This window comes from Heterodontus francisci, chromosome 37 (genome assembly GCF_036365525.1).
Source record: "Heterodontus francisci isolate sHetFra1 chromosome 37, sHetFra1.hap1, whole genome shotgun sequence".
Taxonomy (NCBI): domain Eukaryota; kingdom Metazoa; phylum Chordata; class Chondrichthyes; order Heterodontiformes; family Heterodontidae; genus Heterodontus; species Heterodontus francisci.
In genome coordinates, this window is record NC_090407.1 from 17,536,281 (window position 1) to 17,557,849 (window position 21,569).

The 21,569-nt window shown below is 45.6% G+C and overlaps 1 protein-coding gene across 6 annotated transcripts in view; it reads right to left on the reverse strand.

The window, feature by feature from the left end:
- Positions 1 to 21,569, reverse strand: part of LOC137352094 (calmodulin-binding transcription activator 1-like) — a 1,221,793-nt gene that overhangs the window by 175,624 nt on the left and 1,024,600 nt on the right. For all 6 annotated transcript variants that reach the window (XM_068017185.1, XM_068017183.1, XM_068017181.1 and 3 more), the window contains exon 6: positions 2,206 to 2,359. In XM_068017185.1, the coding sequence (XP_067873286.1) occupies positions 2,206 to 2,359 (154 nt within the window). The remainder of the gene's footprint in view (positions 1 to 2,205; positions 2,360 to 21,569) is intronic.

Genomic DNA, 21,569 nt, shown 5'->3' on the forward strand with positions numbered 1-21,569 from the left:
TGAGCGTACTAGCAGAACAGTCCTTTATTAAAACTGCAAGGCCAACAGAAAAATTGTGAGAACTCGTATTTCGACAGCTTTCACAACCTCAGGATGGCCCAAAATGCTTTACAGCCAATGAAGTACTGTTGAAATGTAATCACTGTTGTAATGTAGGGAATGTGGTAGCCAATTTGGGCACAGCAAGCTCCAACAATCACAAACAACAAGCAGATAATAACTGGATCACCTGTTTCAGTGATGTTGATTGAAGGACAAATATTGGCCCAGGATATCGGGTAGAACTCCCTTGTTCATCTCTGAATAGTGCCACAGGATCTTTTATGTCTCTGAGAGGGCAAACGGAGCCTCTGTTTAATGTCTCATCTCAGAGACAGCACCTCTGACAGTGCAGCGATCCCTCAGTACCGTATAAGAGTGTCAGCCTTGATTTTGTGCTCAAGTTGCTGGAGTGGGTCTTGAACCTATGACTTTCTGAATTAAAGGCAGGAGTGGTCCCACTTTTAGGACTTTCAATACTGCTGTGTACGCTAGGGTAGCCTTCCCTCCATCGCTGTTCTTTACATTCCAACAGGAGAAAGACTTGCAAATTCCACAAATTATGAAGAGAATGACAGAAACAAGACGAGGGAGACGGAGGGAGATGCAGGAGGGGGAAACAAAAATCAGTGAAAGTAAAGTGCTTATTAACGTCTCAGTTAAAAAATTTGTGGCTGAGAATCTCACCCCATGGATCTGTCCAGCTTTGACAGTTCTGTGTATGCATACTGTACATATGTAAGGGCTGTTGCACTTGTCTTTACCTCGCTCTGTAATAATACTGAAAGTCCACCAGATGGCAGACGTGCAGCACAGTTTGCTCCCAGCAAAGGGGCCAGATGGAAAAAGGATGCACAATGCACTGGTGAATAAGCCCAGACCCATTCCGAATTACATTTTCTGTCACCTCCCTCGTTGCTTTTACAAATCGCCTGTGTTAAAAGCAGCGAGTGGCTGTCTCAGGTCCCGTGCCCCTAGTGCGCTTTTTTCATTCTCCTCTGGAATCCGTGTATTTATTTCTCCCCACCCCCTCAGAATTTTCATCAAACCCGTTTCACAAAGAAATGCTTCCATCGCAGTTCAGGGCAGTTGTGCGTTATTACAGGGCTGCAAATGGTGTGTGGCATCACAGAACATTAAGCTACTTGCTGTTTTGCTGCATTTTTTGTTCTGTGCCTGTTCCTTCCCTCACGACATTTTCTCAAAGACTCCCGCTAGGAAACTAAAGCACTCATTTGGTACGGCCGAATGTTATTTTTTTAATTCAATTTTTCGCTCATTCTTTTTCCAGCAGTTGACTTCCTTCCTGTTGTGATTCTTGCTGGAGTACAGTTCCATGAGCGCCAATTACCCTCCGGGACGAAAGGTGTTATAAGAGTTACACCCATCTCCCTCCCTCTCCAACTAGGGATGCCAACTCAGGTTGGACATATTCCTGGAGGTTTCTTTTTTTTTATTTATTTGGAGATACAGCACTGAAACAGGCCCTTCAGCCCACCGAGTCTGTGCCGACCAACAACCACCCATTTATACTAACTCTACAGTAATCCCATATTCCCTACCACCTACCTAAACTAGGGGCAATTTACAATGGCCAATTTACCTATCAACCTGCAAGTCTTTTGGCTCAGGGAGGAAACCGGAGCACCCGGCGAAAACCCACGCGGTCACAGGGAGAACTTGCAAACTCCGCACAGGCAGTACCCAGAACCGAACCCGGGTACCTGGAGCTGTGAGGCTGCGGTGCACCACATGACCTCCTGCCTCCAATCACCCCACCCCCACACGTTGGCCACTGGTTGCCCGATATACCCATCCTCACAGGATACTGCCTTCCCAGTCAATCAGAAAGCCAACAATTTCTTTATTATCTGATTGGATGATTCTTGATTGTTAGTCAAGCAGCCCATTTTCCCCTGTCCAATATTTTTACAACCAATAAACAAAATTGTTCAAAGAAAATGCCTTAAAAAGCACATTTTTTAACACCCCTATGATTTTTCTGCTGGGTTTTTTGCCCACACCAGTGTCCTGGAAATTAACCTTTAATTCCTTGAGCCTCCAGGGCAATCCTGGAGGGTTGGCAACCCTACTCCACAATGTACAATGCCCCACAAAGGACTTGTTGGTACATGCTGGGATGTTAGTGCTAAAGCTGACACTCACACATGGGTTTCAGCTGGCTGATAAGCTCCTCTTTCGACCACTTGGCCCACTCCTTTTTGTCAGTGTTGATGGAACACAATATCGGACCACATGGCTTCCCACAATCTTCTATGGCTGGCACATTCAGGTAATGGACCAATACGATGTCAGGATTCTGTGGGAGACAAAAAAGACAAACATTTAGGCTTTGCGGCCTAGTCAAGCAGACAGGAATTTGATCCATACACACATTAACCAAACACAATAAAAATAAATAAAAACAGAAAATGCTGGAAATCCTCAGCAGGTCTGCCAGCATCCGTGGAGAGGGAAACAGAGTTACTGTTTCAGGTCGATGACCTTTCATCAGAACTAAACATCCTTCAACACCAACCCCCCGCAATCTATGTCTGAGACAGTTCGAGCAAGACCACACTGGAGTGCAGCATTAACCTCGTAATTAATGGATTTGACCAAAAGAACCAGAGGGGGAGATGGGGAGAATTTTTTTTTACGCAGCAAATTGTTGTGATCTGAAATTCGCAGCCTAAAAAGATGGTGGAAGCAGATTCAATAGTAACATTGAAAAGGGAATTGGATAAGTACTTGAAAAGGAAACATTTTGACGGGGAAACAGCAGAGGAGGAGTGGGATTAATTGGATAGCACAATGGATCGTTTGGCCTCCTTCTGTGCTGTATGATTCTATCCACCAAAACTGACGCTGTCACTGTTAATCTTGATTCCCCAGGGTACAATTACACTAATTTGCTCATTTGTGAAGGAACCTCAGCGACCTCAGACAGCTTTGAAAAGTGTTTCCTTTTTGCTCATTCCTGAAATATGGGCGTCGCTGGCAAGGGCAGCCTCTATTGGCCATCCCTAATTTCTCCTTGAGAAGGTGATGTTGAGCCTTCCCCTTGAACCGCTACAGTGGTGAAGGTGCTCTGACAGTGCCATTTGGTAGTGAGTGTCAGGATTTTGACCATGGAAAGATGACGGAATGCTGATATATGTCCGGATGGTGTGTGAATTGGGAGGGAAATCTGAAGGTGAAGGTGTTCCCATGCACCTGCTACTCTTGTCCTTATAGGTGGCAGAGGTCACGGGGTTTGGGAAGTGCTGTCGAGATGGTGATCTTATTCCCACCTGTAATTTCAGTTCTGAAGCTGGGTGAGTGGAGGTTTTTTTTCCTAGTGACCTTGAAGGACACAGTGCTGCACGCTTGGCTAACAAGAGAGTGTGGCTGATTCACAGTTTGCTTCCCGCCCTCTCCAACCAGCTGGTGAGCAGTAATATTAACGTGCAAAGCTCCAACTAAGTGCCCAGTGCAGCAAACAAGCACAATAGGCCAGGCTGCAGCTCATAGTACAGTGACTGTGAAGCAGAGTCTCAACCTTGATTAGACCACACTTGGAGCATTGTGCACAATTCTATTCTCTGTATTATAAAATATGTATTATATATAGGGATGGGGAAAGTGCAATAAAAATTGACACGGATGATTCCCGAACTGCGAGGACAGACTTATCAGGAAAGGTTGAACAGGATGGAGATCTTTTCTCTCGTAATGAGAAGGCTGAGGGGTCTTTAAAATTATGCTGGTTTGGCAGGGTAGTTGTAGAGGAAATGTTTCTAATGGTGTGGTGTCCAAAACGAGAGGCCATACATGTGACCTTGAAGGATACAGTGCTGCACGCTTGGCTAACAGGAAAGTGTGGCTGATTCACATCACTAATAAATCCAACAAGGAACTCAGGAGTAACTTGTTTCCCAGAGAGTAGCAAGAATGGGGATCTTGCTACCACCACAAGCAGTAGTTGAGGTGAATAGCATAGGTGCGTGCATTAGTTTACATAGTAATACATAGAATATACAGCACAGTTACAGGCCATTTGGCCCAACTAGTCTATGCTGGTGTTATACTCCACATGAGTCTCCTCCCATTCTATCTACCTCATCTCAGCCTTTCAGCATATCTTTCTAATGTTCAGCGCTTGTGTGTGAGACTCCCTTCTTCAATGTTCTGTTGAATATTTAAGATTGGTGTGAGGCAAAAGTATTGTCCAATGCCCAACAAATGGTACATGATCTCCTCTCATAGAGTTATACAGCACAGAAACAGGCCCTTCGGCCCATCGTGTCCGTGCCAGCCATCAAGCACCTATCTATTCTAATCCCATTTTCCAGCACTTGGCCCATAGCCTTCTATGCTATAGCGTTTCAAGTGCTCATCTAAATACTTCTTAAATGTTGTGAGGGTTCCTGCCTCTACCACCCCTTCAGGCAGTGTGTTCCAGATTCCAACCACCCTCCAGGTGAAAAATGTTTTCCTCAAATCCCCTCTAAACCTCCTGCCCTTTACCTTAAATCTATGCCCCCTGGTTATTGACACCTCTGCTAAGGGAAAAGGTTTCTTCCTATCCATCCTATCAATGCCCCTCATAATTTTGTACACCTCAATCAGATCCCCCTCAGTCTTCTCTGCTCCAAGGAAAACAACCCCAGCCTATCCAGCCTCTCTTCATAGCTGACATGCTCCAGCCCCGGCAACATCCTGGTGAATCTCCTCTGCACCCTCTCCAGTGCAATCACATCCTTCCTATAGTGTGGTGACCAGAACTGTACACAGTACTCCAGCTGTGGCCTAACTAGCGTTTTACACAGCTCCATCATAACCTCCCTGCTCTGAGATTCTATGCCTCGGCTAATAAAGGCAAGTATCCCATATGCCTTCCTAACCACCTTATCTACCTGTGCTGTTGCCTTCAGTGATCTATGGACAAATACACCAAGGTCCCTCTGTACTTCCTAGGTTCCTACCATCCATTGTATATTCCCTTGCCTTGTTAGTCCTCCCAAAATGCATCACCTCACACTTCTCCGGATTAAATTCCATTTGCCACACCTCCGCCCATCTTTGCAGCCCATCTATATCGTCCTGTAATCCAAGGCTTTCCTTCTCCACCAATTTTCGTGTCATCTGCGAACTTACTGATCATACCTCCTATATTCACGTCTAAATCCTCTGGCTTAACACACAACTAATCAAAGCCAAGGATAGTCATCAGGTGAAGCAGGGTTATTGGGTGGGTAATATTTGGAATTAAAGGGAAACTAAGTAAGTATATGAGGGAGAAAGGAATAGAAGGATATGATGACTAGGTTAAATGAAGAGGGGTGGGAGAGGTTCATGTGGACCAAGAAAGGATATAATTGCATTAGAAGCAGTTCCGAGAAGATTCACTTGACTGATTCCTGGGATGAAGGGGTTATCTTATGAGGAAAGGTTGGGCCTGTATCCACTAGAGCTTAGACGAATGAGAGGTAACCTTATTGGAGGATATGAGATCTTGAGGGGACTTGACAGGGTGGATGCTGAGAGGATGTTTTCCCTTATGAGAGAGACTAAAACCAGGGGACACAGTTTAAAAATAAGGGGCCTCCCATTTAAGGCAGAGATGAGGAGAATTCTTTTCTTTCAGAGGGTCATTAGTCTGTGGAATTCTCTTCCCTAGCAAGCAGTGGAGGCAGGATCATTGAATATTTTTAAGGCTGAGTTAGATAGATTCTTGATTGACAAGGAAGTCAAAAGGGTATAGGAAGTGGACAAGAAAGTAGAGTTGAAGCCATAATCAGATTAGCCATGATCTTATCAAATGGTGGAGCAGGCTCGAGGTGCTAAATGGACTACTCCTGCTCCTAATTTGTAATGTTCGTATGTTCGTAAAAGCACTGACCAGTAGGGCCAAATGACCTTCACCTCACAATGTCATATCATTAGCTGCATGAGCAGACCAGAAGGGCAACACTTTCGACTCCTGGTCTGGTTTTAGCTGGGCTGGCAACAGAGGAGCCTCAACTGACCATGGTCTCTGAAAGTATGGTTGCAGGAACGAAATCAGCTATGGGTTCCTGCTCCTGAGGAAGGGGCCTCAATGGGCTGAGTTCCCTTTTCTCATTATGGGATTCCTTTGCTCTTCCCAAAACTCTCCAGTGAATCCTGATGGAATGTGCCCATGAAAGGTGGCTTAACTGAGATGTCTCTCATGAAAAAATAGCCCACCAATGCTCATTGTCCAGCTCACACACAATGAATGGTCATTTAAGGCGAGGTAACAGAGGTCTGTGGAACTGTAACCCGGCCAGAATCAGTGGCTTCGTGAGAAGATTAAGGGTGATCTAATTGAGGTGTTCAGGTGATCTAAAGGAGTTGATAGTTTCGCTCTAGCTACCCTATCTCCTCTGGTACGGAGGAGGCCAGAACAGGGGGGCACAAGCTTAAAGTTAGAGCCAAGTCGTTCAGAGGCGATGTCAGGAAGCACTTCTTCACACAAAGGGTCGTGGAAATCTGGAACTCTCTCCCCCAGAAAGCTGTTGAGGCTGGGAGGTCAACTGAAAATTTCAAAACTGAAATCGATAGATTTTAGTTAGGTAATGGTATTAAGGGTTACGCAACCAAGGTGGGTAAATAGAGTTAAGATAGAGATCAGACATGATCTAATTTAATGGAGGAACAGGCTCGGGGGCTGAATCACCTCCTGCTGTTTCTATGTTGATCGGTCAGCTGTGGCTCAGGCATTGTTGCTTCTGTCAGAATGGCGTGGGTTAAGCACAAAAATCAGGCTGATATTCTAGTGCAGTACTGAGAGAGTGCTGCACTGTTGGATGAACTGTCTTTCGGATGAGACATTGAACCGAGATTCCATCTGCCCTCTCAGGTGGACGTAAAAGATTCCAGGGCACTATTTTGAAGAACAGCAGGGGAGTTCTATTTATATTTATCCCACAATCAACACCACAAAAACAGATTATCTGGTCATGATCACATTGCTGTTTGAGGGAGCTTGCTGTGTGCAAATTGGCTGCTGCGTTTCGTTTCATACATTAAAACAGTGACTGCACTTCAAAAGTACTTCATTGGCTGTAAAGCACTTTAGGACATTGTGTGCTTGTGAAAGGCACTATGTGAAAGCAAGTCTTTCTTTGATGGAAATTACACAAGATAGGGACAAAATTAATGTATAAGGGTTCATGGACAATATCACAGTGGACCTGATCCTAGTTTCACTGACCAAGCAGACAGATTTCCAGCAGCAGGGGACGTTACTGCATAACAATCAAGAGTGGAAATCCCAGCAGATTTGTTTCCCCCCACCTCCATAACCCACAGGTACTGAGGCCAACTCCAGCTAACTCAGCAGACTGGGAGCGATCCCCGGATTTTCCTGGCTCGTATGGTCAGTTTTAATTTTAATACCTCTGTGTTTTAAAAAAAAAAGTGTTTATTTCTGTTCTTGTCCTATGCGAAATGTCCTTGCAGCCCCTCAATCCCCATCCCTTGCCTCGCTTTGCCAGGCACACAGTGTCTCGCACATCACCCTGCCAGCAAGTCCCAGCATGGAGAAAGTTTGACTCAGGCAAGTTACACCAGAGAATGATTTGCAAACAAATGTCCTGGACCTTCTCGCTCAACTGCAATCAACATACAATCTGGTGGCAGCTGAGTTAGGGAGGAATGCAATTAACATCTCCCTCCAGCACATCAGAATATTGAGCAGCGTTATTTAAAAACATAAAAGTGGGCTCTAATTCTAGGCATTTTCAGAGAGTCATCACACCAATGTTACCAAGAATTACTGTTTGTATAGTGGTACTTTCCAGAAAGCAGTTTCCCAGAGACCAGCACTTTGTCACTATAATGGCAAGGCAATGAATTGTCTTTGTAACTTGCTGTTCTCTCTCTCCCTTTTCACTGATGCTAGTTGCCATGGAAACTGATTTCCTGGCTCTCAAGGGCTGCTTTGCGAGCGAGCAGGCCAGCAGACGGTGGACAGGCTATTTGACCATGCAGGCATTACTACTGAGCCCAATCCTGTCCTGTTCAACACGTGATCCTCCAGCTTTTGGCGATGGAAGGTCGAAACCCTGGCTCCTTTCTTCCCTTTCTGAGTCCAAAGATGCTGAGCCAAGGTGCAACGTGCCTAATTAGTGCTGTCCTGGCTGACAGCAGCTCAATCAGCACAGGCGTAAGAGCTGAACCTGGGATCTGCTGGTCCATTGTGGCTTGGCTATGGGGAGGCAGGGAAGATTAAGGGAGGTGATTTCTATAGTTCTGATGAATGGTCATCGTCCTGAAACATCTGCATTACAAGGAGTTCTCGACTGAAAGCACAGCGACTTATAACTGACTATAAAATCCCATCCTGATCACTATTGTAAGAGTTTGGTTTGTAGATCTCTGGAAGAAAACACATGGCACCACCTTCTCGATTGCTACTGAAAACAGAACTTTTTTTCAACTTCCCCTATTGGCACAATGCGCATGCTCCACCAAACACATGCACTGGCCTCAAATGAATAATATACTACACAGCACACTACTGGTAACTTCTGTTTCTCTCTCCACAGAGGCTACTTGACCTGCTGAATGTTTTCCAGCATCTTCTGTTTTTATTCCACAGTTCTGAGATTGCAGGAAAGTATCAGTGTGAGGAGGGCATGATGAGTCTTCAGTTCAACAGAAAGGAGTCAAGAAGCAAGAAGCAGGAAGGGAGACGGAAGATATGGAGCTTAGAAAGCAAAAGAGAGGCGCAGCCCAAAACTAGAGGCCATAAATATAAGATTGTCGCTAATAACTCCAATAAAGAATTCAGGAGAAGCGTATTTACCCAAAGGATAGTTAGAATGTGGAACTCATAATCTCACAGACTCAGAACTCACAGACATTGGAGTAGTTGGGGTGAATAGTGTAGATACATTTAAGGAGAAGCCAGATAAACACGAGGGAGAAAAGAGTAGAAGGATGGGCTGATAGGGTGAGATGAAGCTCATGTGGAGCATAAACACCGGAGTAGACTGGTGAGGCCGAATGGGCTGTTATTGTGTTGTAAATACGATGTAATTCTATGGAAATTCAGAAGGATCAAGGCCTATAGCAGCACTGACAAAGTACAGAGAGACAGAGAGGATCCCTCCCCTTTAGCCTTTAATTCCCCATTCTCTTCTTTGACAAAAATAAAGAACAAAGAACAACAAGCAAACAGAAAGTGGATGGAAAGCCAATTTTACGTGCAGAGGGAATTCACAGGGAATGATTTTCAACCCAGTCGATTCTGTTCACTTATCTGTCCCGAGGTTTTTGGATCACACGGGCTGCATACAAAGCAGCCCCTGGAATGCAGAGTAAATACTCTGATGAAGGCAAACAGAGTCATAACAACAGTTTGACTCTTGTTTGCTGCTTCATCAACGCTAAGTGGCCAATAAATCACCTTGGCGCAGTGTTACATCTGGTCCATGGTTTTATCATTAATCTGATGTCTGTTGCTCATGAAAAATGAAAGAAAAAAGGTCGCATTAAAACAGAATTTATGTATTATCCAGAAACTAGTAATCACTACTAATGATACTTCATTGCATATTTGCTTTAGGATTCAAGGGCCTCAATTGTTCAGATTTGTTTTCCTCCTTCTTTCCTCTACTGAACCCACATGCTGTTCTCAGCCTCAAGAACTCTATGACAAAATTTGACACTGAGCCACACAAGGAGATATTAGGAAAGGTGCCCAAAAGTGTGGCCAAAGAGATAGGTTTAAGGAGCATCTTAAAGGAGGAAAGAGAGAATAGAGAGGTGGAAAGGTTTAGGGAGGGAGGGAATTCCAGGGCGTCGGGCTCAGCACAGCTGCCAATGGTGGAGCGATTAAATTCGGGGATACTCAAAAAGGCCAGAAGTGGAGGAGCGCAGAGATCTCCAGCTATCTTCCACTGTTCTCCTTTCACCTGTATACTCCTGTACTGGAGTATGGTTCCATAGTTGAATAGCCTGTCAACATACTGTCTGGACTGGCACATGACAAAGGTACACTAGGATGAAGCACTGAAAAATGCCTACCACTGCCTTCTATCAATTCCACCTTGACTTGCTCAAGTTGAGCAGCCTTGGTGCTCTGTTTGACCTGGAGCTTCAAGCTGCACATCCCAACCACCAAGATTGCCAATTTCCACCACTGAAACACGTACGCACGCCTGTCTCACCTCCAGAAGTGATTGTTCGAATACCCTCAAGCTGAACTAGTCCAAAACCCCGCCTCTGGCATCCCACCATTCTTCTATCATCCCTGTCCCCACTAAGGGGGCTGAACTTTATGGGCCTCTCTGAGGCAGGACTGGAGGCAGGGGGGCACGGAGAATCATGACAGGTGGCGGGGGTGGAAGGCCCATTGCCAAGCGATCTTACCGTGGGCCGGATAGGTCGACGACGGCCATCCTGCCCAGAGGCCAATTGAGGCCCTTAAGTGGCTTAATAATGGCCAATTAAGGGCTTATTGCTGCCACCGCTGGGACCTTGCCAGCAGCGTGGGATGCCTCTGCCATGCAGGGAGGTCGCCTTGTAAAATTAGGCTTCCTCCCTGCGGGCTTGGGGGATCCCTCCTCCATGGGCAATCTGTGGTCCATGGAGCACCCCCACTGGGAACCACTTCACGCCCCAGGACCCCCCTCCTGCTGGACTGTATGATCACCCCCTTGCCACCACCCGCCCCCATCTCTCCAAGGCCTACCGGACTGGATCCAGCGACACTGCCTCACCAACCTCTGTTCCAGGTTCTAATGCTGGGCCTGGGTCCAAGGCCTCTGCAGTACCGGCAATATCCACTGCTCCTGGTGGCACTGCCGATACTGCTGAGCTGCTGGCCATCTGATTGGCTGGCACCTCTTGGAGGTGGGATTGCCATCTTTAAAGGGACGGGGATCCCGGCTCAAGAAACTTTGATGTAAAAAGACCGGAGGATTGCTCGGGGTGGTGGTGGGGGTGCATCAGGAATAGGCTGAGGCAGAGCTCCCCCCACCTTTTCAGCCCGGTGCCGGGAGCCCCGCCTCCTACACAAAATCCAGCCCTAAGACTCATTGGCTCCCAACCCACAATGCATTGATTTCAGAATCCTTGATCTCCTGAGCACTCCCCTAAAACCCTTCGATTTTCTACCACTATCTCCCATGAAAAGTCTCTCTTTGATCTCCTCTTTTGTCACCTCCCTATCGCCTCTCTCACCACTGCTTTACGATGGTTTATTATTTTAAAGGCGAGTTACTACAAAAAAGGGAGAGGACAAAAAAGGGACTGGGCAGATTGGTCATAAAACTTGGTGTTCCTCCCTATCCACCCTGTATCTCGTTATGGTGTTGATCCTTGCTGGAATGTGCTGACCTTTACTGGGATGTGTTTGACTCTTATTGGAATGTGTTGACACATTCTGGAATGTGCTTCACAGGTGCTGGTGACCTTCCAGTACTCAACTCAAGTGGTCAATTTACACGTGCTAACCTAGACAGCGAGTGCCAGCAAGCAATTCAACTATGGAAGGCATCACAGTGTTACGACAGAGGCTGGAGGAGTGCACTGTCTTTCTCTAGTTCCACTTCCCCACACATCCCAACATATATTTAAATGCTTTACCCAGATATGGCCAATTATATAGTCTATTTTTATTTCAGAATAAAATCCACCAACCAGGTTTCTTTAACAAACAACAAAATTATAATTTATTATAAAACAAGACTTATTCAATAAAGATACAAAGCATTAACACGTAGTTTGAAATAGGAAAGTTCCCTTCTAAATTAGCCCTAAACACACACACTCACTCTCTCTCTCACACACACACACACCGGTTAAAGAAAAAAATAAAGAAGTTTTCTCTGCAGAGATCTCTTCACAAAAAAATACTTTGGCCAAATACTTGTTAATTCTTGAAGGAAAAAAGGGCGCGATATGCGATGTTATCCACTGGCTCTTTTAGTCTGGCATCTAGATACTCGTTGACGGCTGTCACTAGGATCTTTTTATGGAGCAGTTCTTTTCAGGCAACGTTGAGGATTAGTCTGGCAGGCTTTTCAGGAGAAATGTGGCAACAATTTCTCCAGTCCACACACTGGATTCTTAGGGTTTCTCAAAGGGATGGAAAAGGATGCGCTGGTGGCTTCTCTCTTAGCAGGCTGACCTCCAACTGACTCAAAACAACATCCAAAACGAAACCAACTCTTGACCACCATAAATCTTGACATGTCACCTCTCTCTAAACAACTCCCCTAGTCACCAAAGCTGCTGTTTACTTAACCGAAGGCATGTGACATCCAGTAAAGATTTGTTTTTTTAACAAAATCTCAAGTCCTTCCAGTGACCTTTTTCAAAAAAAAACAAAGTCCAGCATCTATGGACTCTCATTAGTCTTTCAAATAAATCCATTTCCACAATTTTTAAACATGAGTCCTCAGAAGATATTTTAAAAAATTAAAGCACTTTCATAACAACAGTGACACCCAATCCTCCCCTCCACTAGCTCACAGGCACTTGACAACAATAGTCATTAGACTGTGATCAGGAGCATGAACACTGGCAGATGTCAGATATGGCTCAATGGGTATTTACTCTCACCCCCTAAGTGGGGAGGCAGGGCGTAGTGGTAATGTACTAGCAATCCAGAGTCTCTGGGGACATGGCAGCTGGTGGAATTTAAATTCAATTAATAGATCTGGAATAAAAAAAAGTTAATCTCAGTAATGGTGACCATGAAACCATTGTCAATTGTCATAAAAACCCATCTGGTTCACTACTGTCCTTGAGGGAAGGAAATCTGCTGTCCTTACCTGCTCTGGCCTACATGTGATTCCAGACCCACAACAATGTGGTTGACTCTTAAATGCCCTCTGAAATGGCCTAGCAAGACATGCAGTTGTACCAAACCGCTAAAGAAAATTCTAAAAGGACCTACACCATAACACCACCTTCTCAAGGGCAATTAGGGATGGGCAATAAATGCTGGCTTTGCCAGCGCCGCCCACATCCCATGAAAGAATTAAAAAATGAGGTTGTGGGTTCAAATCCCACTCCAGAACCTTCAGCACAAAATCTAGACTGACAATGCAATACTGAAGGACTGTTACACTTTTGGAGGTACTGTCTTTCAGATGAAACATTAAACCGAAGCCCTGTCTGCTCTTGAAGTTGGACGTAAAAGATTCCACAGCGCTATTTTGAAGACCAGGGGAGTTCTCCATGGTGTTCCAGCCAATATTTTCCCCTCAACTAACAGCACTAAAACAGATTATCTGGCCATTATAACATTGCTCTTTGTGGGATCTTGCTGTGTGCAAAGTGGCTCCCACATTTTCTACATTGTAGCAGTGACTATACTTCAAAAGGTACTCCTTTGGCTGTGAAGTGCCTGAGGTTGTGAAAGGCACTATCTAAATGCAAGTCTTTCTCTTTGACTAGTTTATGTGCCCCTACTCCCCTCCCTAGCCTAGGAAGTCAGTTCTGTTGATTTAGGGATCCAGAGACAGGATCAGCAGGTAAAATGCCCAATATACAACAGAGATTACAGTTGTATTTAATAACCGTTTATACACGCACACGGGGCTGTATAAAGTTGGCATATGAGCCTGCTCTGTGTTGGGGCACAGCACAGGGAGCACACACTGGCATTGAAATTCATTGCACGAGCAGGTCAGAAACATCACATTCCCAGTGCTGATGATCCGTTGCTAACTGAACTAGTCTCAGCCCAGTGGGTCCCTGTTCATTTCCAGCCTTTGCTTCCTTTTTTATATAGATAAAGCAATAACTTGTTAAAATACCCCCACGTTGTGGGAGCATTTCCATTTTATTTCATTTTATTCCACAGTGGCGGGGGAGTAGGGGTTGTGGTTCTGGCTACACTTTCTCTCAGCTACAACACCCAGCCTGCCTCTTGTGAAACCGTTTCTCAAACACCTCATACCAGAAGGTTAAAGGGTGATTTGATTGAAGTTTTCATGACATTAAGGGGAACAGATAGTTTCTCTCTATCTACCCTATCTCTGCTGGTTGGGGAGTTTAGGATGAGGAGGCACAATCTAAAAGTTAGAGCCAAACCTTTCAGGATTGAAATTAGGGAATACTTCGACATGCAAAGGGTGGTAGAAGTTTGAAACTCTCTTCCACAAATGGCAACTGAAGCTAGGTCAATTGTTAATTTTAAATCTGAGATTGATAGATTTTTGTTAGCCAAAGGCATTAGGGGATTTGGGGCATAGGAGAAAATATGGAGCTAGATTGTTGATCAGCCATGATCTCATTGAATGGTGGAGCAGGCTCCAGGGGCTAAATGGCTGACTCCAGTTCCTATGTTCCTACACTGTGGATTTGGGAAGGGATTTGGAAAGGATATGCCATATTTGTTCCTGTCTAATTTTCTCCCCACCTTCCCCACCTGATTCCACGATCTCTGCCCTTTCTCACTGCTGTACCAAGTTACGCTGACACATGTACACTGCACACGACCACTGCCCTTTTGCATGCTCTCATTCTGATGAAGCTGCCTGCCTTCGCTTCCAGGTGGAGGTGGTTGGTCGGATACAGATGTTCAGACTTCCAGCCACAGCCCCTCCTTGGTTGTAGGGAGTATTCTCAGTGGTCCGGCAACGCCTCAACTTTAAAATTCTCATCCTTGCTTTCGAATCCCTCCATGGCCTCACCCCTCCCTATCTCTGTAACCTCCTCCAGCCGTACAACCCTCTGAGATCTCTGTGCGCCTCCAATTCTGACCTCTTGAGCATCCCCGATTTTAACTGCTCCACCATTAACAGCCATCCTTCAGCTGACTAAGCCCTAAGCTTTGAAATTCCCTCCCTACACCTCTCCACCTCTCTCTCCTCTTTAAAACCTACCTCTTTGTCCAAGTTTTTGGTCACCCGTTCTAATATCTCCTTATGTGGCTTGTTGTCAAATTTTGTTTAATAATGTTCCTGTGAAGCACTTTGGAATGTTTACTATGTTAAAGGTGCTATATAAATACAAGTTGTTGTTGTTGGTGGGCAGTTGAGCTGGCAGCGCAGGGGTGGCTGGTCATGCCCAATATTCCAATGGGAGACCCACTTTCAAATGTGAACAGGCAACAGGCACAGGAAAAACTAGGCCTGTAGCATGCTTGTTAAGGTATGCAAAATACAGAGGTCAGCACTGGTCTTCACTGAGTTACCTCCTCCGTCCCTCCTTCTACATCATCCGCCTCCCCCCACCCCCCTCCCCCCGCGCCCTGTTGCTTGCTAGTGGCTCCTCGAGCTTAATTTTAATGAATGGACATCACAGGAGTTAGAAAATGTAATTTTAAGTTGTCAATTTCAGTCAGAGAGGCCACCGAATGGCTTTTGTGGGAAATGGAAAAATTGCCATACTGAGTGCAAATAGTAGATACTAGGTCTGAGGCATCATGGGAAGACAGCATTCCTCTGTATCTAACCCCTGCTGTACCTAAAATAAAAACAAAAATAGCTGGAAATACTCAGCAGGTCTGGCAGAGCAGACTTAACGTTTCAGGTCTGTGATCTTTCATCAGAACTTCAGGTCAACTTCAGATCGAGGTGGGCAACCCACAAAATTCATTTGTGTCCACTTCATCTGAATGATTGTGGCACTAGCTGGTGTGTCTCCAACGCTGCTCTCTATTTCTTTCTGCACACAGGAGGCCCTGCCAGTGGTACACTGATCACATGGTGCAAACAGCCTACTCTTCTTAAAGGCAGGCTGCCTCTTAAAGGGAAGCTTCACAAAAAGATTGCTGCACTATAACGTTCTTGCAAACTGAACATCAGGGCAGACAGAGGGATCAATACAGGCAGATGCAGCACCGGAGGCATTAGTAGTGCATGTCAACAGAAGGAGAGACACTATGGTCCTGTGGGCAGCCAGAAGACCGTCAAGGACCAGCCTCAGAAGGGAGTGGGAGCAGATGGCTAGGAAGGTCAACTCCCGGAGTCTGGACTGGAGGATCTGGCAGCAGTGCTACAAGAGGACTGATGATCTCATGCGGATGCTCAACATTAGTGAATGCGCCTTCACATAGCATCTCCTACCCACCACACCACCAACCTCTCACATGGCTCAAAGCACCACACCCCCATCACTCACCCAACACCAGTCCCTGGCACTCAGGACCCACGCTTAATATCCAGATGCTCTACCTCACCCTCATACGCCTACCTATGCTGCCAGGCTCAGACTCATCTCTCACTGCTTCCATATACCTCCAGCTATTCAGCTATAGCAGGCACACAGCGCAACACAACCACTGACATTTTGCCCTCTCTCTTGCAGGACAAGGTGGCACACAAGAGAAGGAAGCAGAGCAAGGATTTTTACATGATGCTGCCAGCTCAGATGGGGCCCAATGTCACTGAGAACATTGAGCATGATGGCATATTCCTGCCTTCTGCCCCTTCTCAAGTCACAGCTCATCTTCACCCTGCTATCTGACATGATGAGCAAACTGAAGTTGGTATGACCATGGACCTCTTGATTCCTGCCCTGTTCCCCCCTTTCCTCACACCAATTTCCCCTTATAAATTCCTGTTTTCAGTTATCCAAGCACTGCCACTTCCCCAGGCACAGGAGTTCCAGGAGGAGGACAGAGAGCAACAGCATAGCATTGATGAAGAGGCCCCGCGACTTGATCTGACACTTGCAGCCAACAGCTTAGATATTGGAACTGTACTTAGCGTGGAGGCCAGTATATAATTGGGATGTGCACATGGTGAGTCACATGGGCGCAACTAGGCTGCAACCAGACAGGGAAAGGATGGCTCATTTGCCAGTTCACTGGAGGGAAAAGTGGCAAACAAGTACTGCTGCAGAGGACTCAGATAGAACCTTGTGTGGGCAGCATGCAGAACAGCACTGAATAGGCAAGCACACCAAGATGCTGGATGCACTGGCTGGCCTAACCGGACAGCCTCCTGTCACTGTCTGGAGCAGGAGGAGTCTGGCTCCAAGTTTGCAGAGGGCATCGCGCAGAGCTTGCCCTCTCCGCATCCTCTGCTCCATCCCCGTCGTGCTCCAGACCCAGAAGCTCTGCACCTGCAGCCCCCAACTTGTTGCAGCCTTTGTATGGACAGGTCACTTAAATTTCTTCCCTCTGTGAGGATGCAGCAACCCTTTCTGACAAATGTAGGAACTCACCAAAACACCTCCAAAACACTCCAGAGTACTTTCAGACACCTTGCAATAGATAAGGTAGCAACAATGTAAGTTAGCTACAATCAGGGTGCCAGGACCTATAAATAACATGACTGCAGGGCCCTTCTTGCTGCTTCACACTTCTTTTCTTTTATGAGCAGACAGCGCAGGCGTTGTCTGCACATTCATTGCCCATATTTGGGACCCTGGCATCACATTAGTCGATTGGGCTACATGGTGTCAGGATAGCATCAATTCAATGTGTTCTGGCATACACAGTGGATGCCCCTGCGTGCATCTATATCCTTGCAGAAGACCACGTGGGCTGTGCAGATAGCGGCCAGCGGTGCAGCTTGCCCCCTGGAAATGAAGTATGCATCTTCAGCGTGGCGCTACGTGACAAAATTTCACACCCAGAGTGTTTTATTCTACAGCACCAGCATTCTTCACCTTAATGAGCACATAAGAGGAAAACAGCCCTTTAATCTTTAGTCGGCTAAACTTCAGAGCTGCAACATACTAAACCATCTGGCAGACACACAACGTACAGCTGGGATATCAATAGCTGGTCAGGTACAAAAATTACTAACAAAATGTTCTAGTTAATTACATTTGAGTTCTGACAATCCACTTTAGATATTTTCTCTACAGTACTTTAGTCATGTGTTCCCCTATACTTGCCTATCATTTTCCTAAACTCCAAATAGAAAGAAACAACTTGCATTTATATAGCGCCTTTCATGACTTCAGGATGTCTCAAAGTGCTTCACAACCAATTAAGTACTTTTGAAGTGCGCTGTAATGCAGGGAAACCCGCAGACACTTTGCACACAGCAAGGTCCCACAAACAGCAATTAATTAAATGACCAGATCATGTTTTAGATATTGATTGAGGGGGAACTATCGGCTAGGACACTGGGGAGAACTCCCTTGCTGTTGTGTGAAAAAATAGCGCCGTTGGATCTTTTACGTCCACCTGAGAGGACAGACGCGGAATTGGTTTAACGTCTCATCCAACATCACCTCTGACGATGCAGCTCTCCCTCGGTACTGCAGTGGAGTGTCAGAACTCCCTCTGGAAAGTGTGTATTGGAGGATGTCTGGTGGGAAAAGATTTGGGCTGGAATACGATCCACCCCACAGTCAAATAGTCCACCATCACTCACTGTCTGCTCTAGAGTCACACCTGAAGAATGGGCAGTTGGTGCCCACAGAAACTGTACTGAAGCTAGAGTCAACAGAGTGGGAGAAAACTGGGGAACTCAATATTCAGCTGGAATTGTGCATGGGTATTAATCAATGAAATTGACATGAAATTGATCAGCTGGTCAGCAGCAAGGAGATGGGACTGACATAAGGAAAAGCATCAGTGTATCAAGATAAGGGAACAATATGGCTTATGTATTTTTGGACCCACGTCACATAGACATTATGTAGAATATTAAACTGGCAAATCCACCTTCTTTTTCCTTCTCTCTGCCCCTCCACTGCTGCCATCAATTATTTTTAAGTCTTTCTCGCTCCTCTTTGGATGCCTTCCAGCTGAAAGCATGCATTAATCAGGAGCTGCCGTCCGGATGAACGGGCTGGTGCGGAGCTCCTCTGATGTGTGTTTGCAAGGAGCATGCTTATCCTGTGGGACAGACGTCTCTCAGAATGTACCAACAATAAAAAAAAATCTCATTCCGGCCAGTGAATAATTGATGGAAACCCTTTTCCACCCAGCTTCTCCGCTAAAACTTTAAATACCTTTCTTTTCCTGTGGTCAGGGCATGGCGATATCTCACTGTCTTAAGGAGTCCCCTCAAATAACCCTGCCAACTCAGAGCACAATGCCAACCAATGGTGCCTTGTGCAAAACTGTGCCGCAGTGCATATGGCAGAGTGACAAGGAATGAAACGCTCTGCTCAAGGTTTTGTCAAAATTGCCTCTTTAAGAATTATTTTAAATTACTGTTGTGCAATGGGGTATCAGGAACATAGAAGTAGGCCATTCAGCCCCTTGAGCCTGCCCCGCCATTCAATTAGATCCCTGCTGATCTGTACGTCAAATCCATTTACCTGCCTTAGATTCCTATCAAGTAAGATCAAGTGTGCTGTGAAGCAGAATTAAAGGAGCTGGGGATAATTGGACCACGGCATGCAGACATTAATCAGTCTCCATTTCAAAGTCACGTATTTTTATTATGAATGTGGGCATAGAAAGCTGATTATTAAAGCCAGAATTATAAATCACTAGTTAGGCCCCAGCTGGAGTATTGTGTCCAATTCTGGGCACCACACTGTTGGAAGGAAGGAATGCCTTAGAGAGCGTGCAGAGGAGATTTGCTAGAATGGAATCAGGGACAACAGACTTCAGTTGTTTCGAGAGAATGGCAAAACTGGGATTGCTCTCTTTGTAGCAGACACGAGAATATTTAATAGAGGTATTCCAAATTATGTTTGTTAGAGTAAATAGGGAGAAACTATTTCCAGTGGCAGAAGGGTTGGTAAACAGAGGACACAGATTTATGGTAATTGCAAAGAGGGGAGCTGAGAAGAATTTTTTTTAATCCAATGAGTTATGATGATCTGGAATGCACTGTCTGAAAGGGTGATGAAAGCAAATTCAATAGTAACTTTCAAAAGTTACTTCAGAAGAAGAAATTTGCAGGGCTATGGGGGAAAGAGCAGGGGGAATAGGACTAATTGAACAGCTCTTACAAAGAGCTAGCCCAGGCACGAAGGGTGGAATAGCCTCCTTTTGTGCTGTATGATTCTAAGTGGCAGGGCATGTGGGAAGCTGGTGGACTGGCTCCCCAAGAAATTTCTATTGCATTCTTCTCCCAACAGAAAGCGTTTAAATTTTGACTTACTTGCTCCACGTTTCAGTACTTGAAATCTACAATGAATGTGCGCCTTGCATTTTTAATCTAAAAAGGCAGTGGCATTTGCAGAATCTTATTGAAAATAATTTTCCACGATCTAGTTAGAAATTAATGATTTTATTTTCTATTTTAAATCTTCATTTTCTTAGCAGCAATGGATAAGCTATTACCAGGAGATTTAAAAAGATGTATGAAGAGCAAGCAGGGGACTCAAACCTTTCCAAATTACAGATGGGGCCTGGTGACACCTGCAAGGGCACTTTGCTGTCACCCACCGCCCAATTTACCTGTGGTGTAATGTGTTGTAGCCTACAGCTGCCCCAAGGCCCTCTCGAGCCACAGAAACAAAAAAAAAACCTGCGGCAGTCTTCAGCTTGAAAAGAAACTGTATTGCCTCAAGACAGAAGATAATTGATCCCAGAGGGGATCAATTAACTCAGTCTGGCTGAAGGTTTGAAGCCCTTTGGAAGGCCTCAAACTGTAGTTGCACCATCTCTCAGAAGCAGAAAGTTTCTCTGAGAACTTCTAAGGGCGGAATTCCCAAGGCAATCCCAGAGGCATGCCCCTCAACAAAGGGAGGTAAGGAATTTACTGTGATATTCTTTACTGCAGTACTGAAGAAATGAGGTGGAGTCCTGCTCTAACAGGGTTCCACTTACTTTACTAGCTCCTAATGCAGAGGTCCACTGGAATTTGAGGCTCTATGTTTTCTGCTTACATGGAAGGTACAGCACAGAAACAGGCCATTCAGCCCAACTGGTCTGCACTGGTGTCTATGCTCCACACGAGCCTCCTCCCATCCCTCTTCATCTAACCCTACCAGCATATCCTTCTATTCCTTTCTCCCTCAAGTGTTTATCTAGATTCCCCTTAAATGTATCTATGCTAACCAACTCAACTAATTCTTGTGGTAGCAAGTTCCATATTCCAACCACTACAATGTTTGGGTTTTCAACAGGCCTACCAAAATATTAATGCCCTAAAAGATACTTCAACAATCACTCTCCTCCATCCTCTCACCCCCACGCAGTTAACAAAATAGCTTCATCCCACCTCACTGGGGAGAACGCCCCTGCTCTTCTTCGAAATAGTGACAATGGAATCTTTTACGTCCATCTGAGAGGGCAGGCACGGCCTCAATTTAACATCTCATCTGAAAGTTGGCACCTTTGACAGTGCAGCACTCCCTCAGTTCTGCACCCGTGCATCAGTCTAGATTTTTGTCTTTGAGTCTCTGGAGCCGGATTTGAATCATGATCTTTAGACTTAGAGGAAAGTGTGCTCGCCACTGAGCCACGACTGGCACTGGACAGATGGTATGCAGGATGATAATCTCAGGTGTGAGTCTCTTGCCAAATGCAGCACTGTTTGGAGGGCTGTGCGTTTTGCACAAAGTCACTTTCACACTGTGTGAGAGAGCGAGTTGCCTGCTCGCTTTGTCCTGGCCTCATTTATCAGAGCCCATTCACAGCTTCACTCTTTGTGATCCAAGTGAATGCTTTCTCATGAATGTTAACTACCAATACA